We start from the raw sequence: 2,881 nt of genomic DNA, 5'->3' as shown, positions 1-2,881 counted from the left end.
ATGAATGCTTAGTTTACTTTGTTTTCTTATGTATTATAGTGCCTTACATCTCTGTGGAATTTATTTTTATACCATATTATGTAGTAATATCATGTCATATCCAGGGTGTTATTAAGTCTGTGAGGAAACTGAACATTGAATATTAAAAACCAGTCCCTAACCCAGTAAAGAGTTTATAAAAGTGCAGCAGTGGTCGACAGTGTACAGTGAGACCTCTCAAAGCCTGAGGTAAACTCGGTGCAGTGGAGTGTGTTCGGTGTGGAAGTGTGTATCTGCTCTTACCGTACCGCTTTCAGCTCCATCCTCCTCTCCCTGCACACAGCTTCCCTCACACTGCACCTCCGCGCGCTCACTGCATCACCACCACCCCGAGCCGGAGCCCCCAGGATCAGCCGCCGCAGTCCACCAATCGGCAGAGGCCCCGCACGCATGCGCGTACTGGAGGGGGCGTATTCTGCCATAGCATTAAAGCCACCTAGCTTGTAGCTACACTCGTCCATTTTATCAGCTCCGCTGACAAACTACAGGGTCACTTTGTAGTTCTACAATTCCAGACTGTAGTCCATCTGTTTCTCTGCATACTTTCTTATACTCATTTCACCTTGGTCTGGACCCCCACTGTCCACTCTGTGAGACACTCCTCCCTCGTTGGTCCACCTTGTAGATGTAGAGTCAGAGACAGTAGCTCATCTGTCGCTGCACAGTGTGTGTCGCTCGTCCTCTAGTCCTTCATCAGTGACACAGGACGCTGTCGGCTGGATGTTTTTGGTCGGTGGACTGTTCTCAGTCCAGACACTGAGGGGTTTAAAAACTCCAGCAGCACTGCTGTGTCTGATCCACTCTACACCAGCACAACACACACTAACCCACCACCACCACGTCAGTGTCACTGCAGCGCTGAGAACTCAAATCATACCTGCTCTGTGGAGGTTCTGACCACTGAAGAACAGGGTGAATAAGGGCGAACAAGGTATGCAGAGCAACAGATGAACTTCACTTGGTAATTGTAGAACAACAAAGTGCTGAAACAAGGAGGGGGTAATTTAATATGCATTGTCTGTGCTTACTATCTGTTATCAACATTCATTCATTCAGTCATTCATTATCTGTAACCCTTATCCAGTTCAGGGTCGCGGTGGGTCCAGAGCCTACCTGGAATCATTGGGCGCAAGGCGGGAATACACCCTGGAGGAGGCGCCAGTCCTTCACAGGGCGACACACACACTCAAACCTACGGACACATTTGAGTCGCCAATCAACCTACCAACGTGTGTTTTTGGACTGTGAGAGGAGACCGGAGCACCCGGAGGAAACCCACGCAGACACAGGGAGAACACACCAAACTCCTCACAGACAGTCACTTGCAGGATCTAAACCACTTTTATTTTTCTGATGGTCAGAATGGTTTGGTAGGTGGATTGACGACTTGAAAGTGTCTGTGAGTGTGAATGTGTGAGTGTCGCCCTGTGAAGGACTGGCGCCCCCTCCAGGGTGTATTCCCGCCTTGCGCCCAATGATTCCAGGTAGGCTCTGGACCCGCCAAGCTCATTCTAGAGGTACCCATGCACCGGGCTGTGAAGTACAACTGGGTTGAAGGGGCATCTTTAATCCGGTCTTAATCTGATGTGGATGTTGTGATTCAGAGAGAAGTAAACATCCAACATCAGTATCGTACCTCACTAAAGATCTAATGGCTGAATGTCATCACAACTTCACAGAAACATTTCAGCAGTGAATATAAAGCATTTCCTGGAGACAGAGGAGCAGAAGCTGCAGTGAAGTGGGATGAACTACGCTTTCTGGGGAAAAAAGGGACAGTATGAACTTTGTAAATGTATCTTTGAAGGTACAGCAGTGTTAAAGTCCAGTTGTTTTCTGTGAGAGTACATTACACTATCTTCTCCAGAAGGAGAGGGGTATATTTGTAACCGTTCATTATAGAACTGTGTGAAATAAAAGAACATAATAAAGGTCCTGGAGATGGAATTCAACACAATTTTATAATCTACAATTAGAATAGAATAAGGTACAATTATGTTCCCTTGGGGGTACCACCACAGAGACACTTTCTGATAGTGTATCTATCAGTGCTGTTCATTTTAGTAGTGCATTATGGGTATTGTAGGGCAGCACAGTGGTGCAGAAGGTAGGTGTCGCAGCCACACAGCTCCAGGGACCTGGAGGTTGTGGGTTCGATTCCCGCTCCGGGTGACTGTCTGTGAGGAGTGTGGTGAGTTCTCTCTGTGTCTGCGTGGGTTTCCTCCGGGTGACTGTCTGTGAGGAGTGTGGTGTGTTCTCCCTGTGTCTGTGTGGGTTTCCTCCGGGTGGCTGTCTGTGAGGAGTGTGGTGTGTTCTCCGTGTCTGCGTGGGTTTCCTCCCACAGTCCAAAAACACACGTTGGTAATTGGATGAATTATGGGTATTGTAGTTGGAAAACAATGGACAAAAACACATTTGAATGTGAAAATGGAAGCACAATGATTCTATATAAAAAACCCTATAATACAACACTGTACCTTAAAGTGAACCATTAATTCCTCTGAAGAAAGACAGGAACACACCTTGGACAGGGCTCAAGTCCATCACTATGCAACACACACTCACCCTGTAACTCATACACACTCACGTGTGGACAGTACCAATGTGTTGTTGGAGTATGGGCTAAACACTGGAGCATCCTGAGGAAACCCACACAGACACAGAGGGAACACGCTCACGGACCGAGCTTCTCAGAAACTCTCAGCTGGAGGTGATTTGAATGATCTTTTCTGAACACGACGTCTGAACAAAGCATTAAAGACCAGAATGAACGGAGTCAGTGAAAATACATCACCAGACATTAACAGTAAACACCAGTCATCTTTTGTATTAGGGATTCGTT

General features: G+C 47.0%; 1 protein-coding gene across 1 annotated transcript in view; it reads right to left on the bottom strand.

Annotated features, from left to right (window-relative positions):
- enpp2 (ectonucleotide pyrophosphatase/phosphodiesterase 2) overlaps positions 1-344 on the bottom strand; it is a 47,216-nt gene extending 46,872 nt beyond the window's left edge. The window contains exon 1 of the mRNA XM_066682798.1: positions 288-344. Coding sequence (XP_066538895.1) covers positions 288-302 — 15 coding nt within the window. The 5' untranslated portion in view covers positions 303-344. The remainder of the gene's footprint in view (positions 1-287) is intronic.
- Positions 345-2,881: the final 2,537 nt, after the last annotated feature.

The sequence above is a fragment of the Hoplias malabaricus genome, chromosome 10, assembly GCF_029633855.1.
Source record: "Hoplias malabaricus isolate fHopMal1 chromosome 10, fHopMal1.hap1, whole genome shotgun sequence".
In the NCBI taxonomy this organism is placed as follows: domain Eukaryota; kingdom Metazoa; phylum Chordata; class Actinopteri; order Characiformes; family Erythrinidae; genus Hoplias; species Hoplias malabaricus.
The sequence above is the reverse complement of the archived record's forward strand: the minus strand, read 5'-3'. Positions and strand labels throughout refer to the sequence as shown.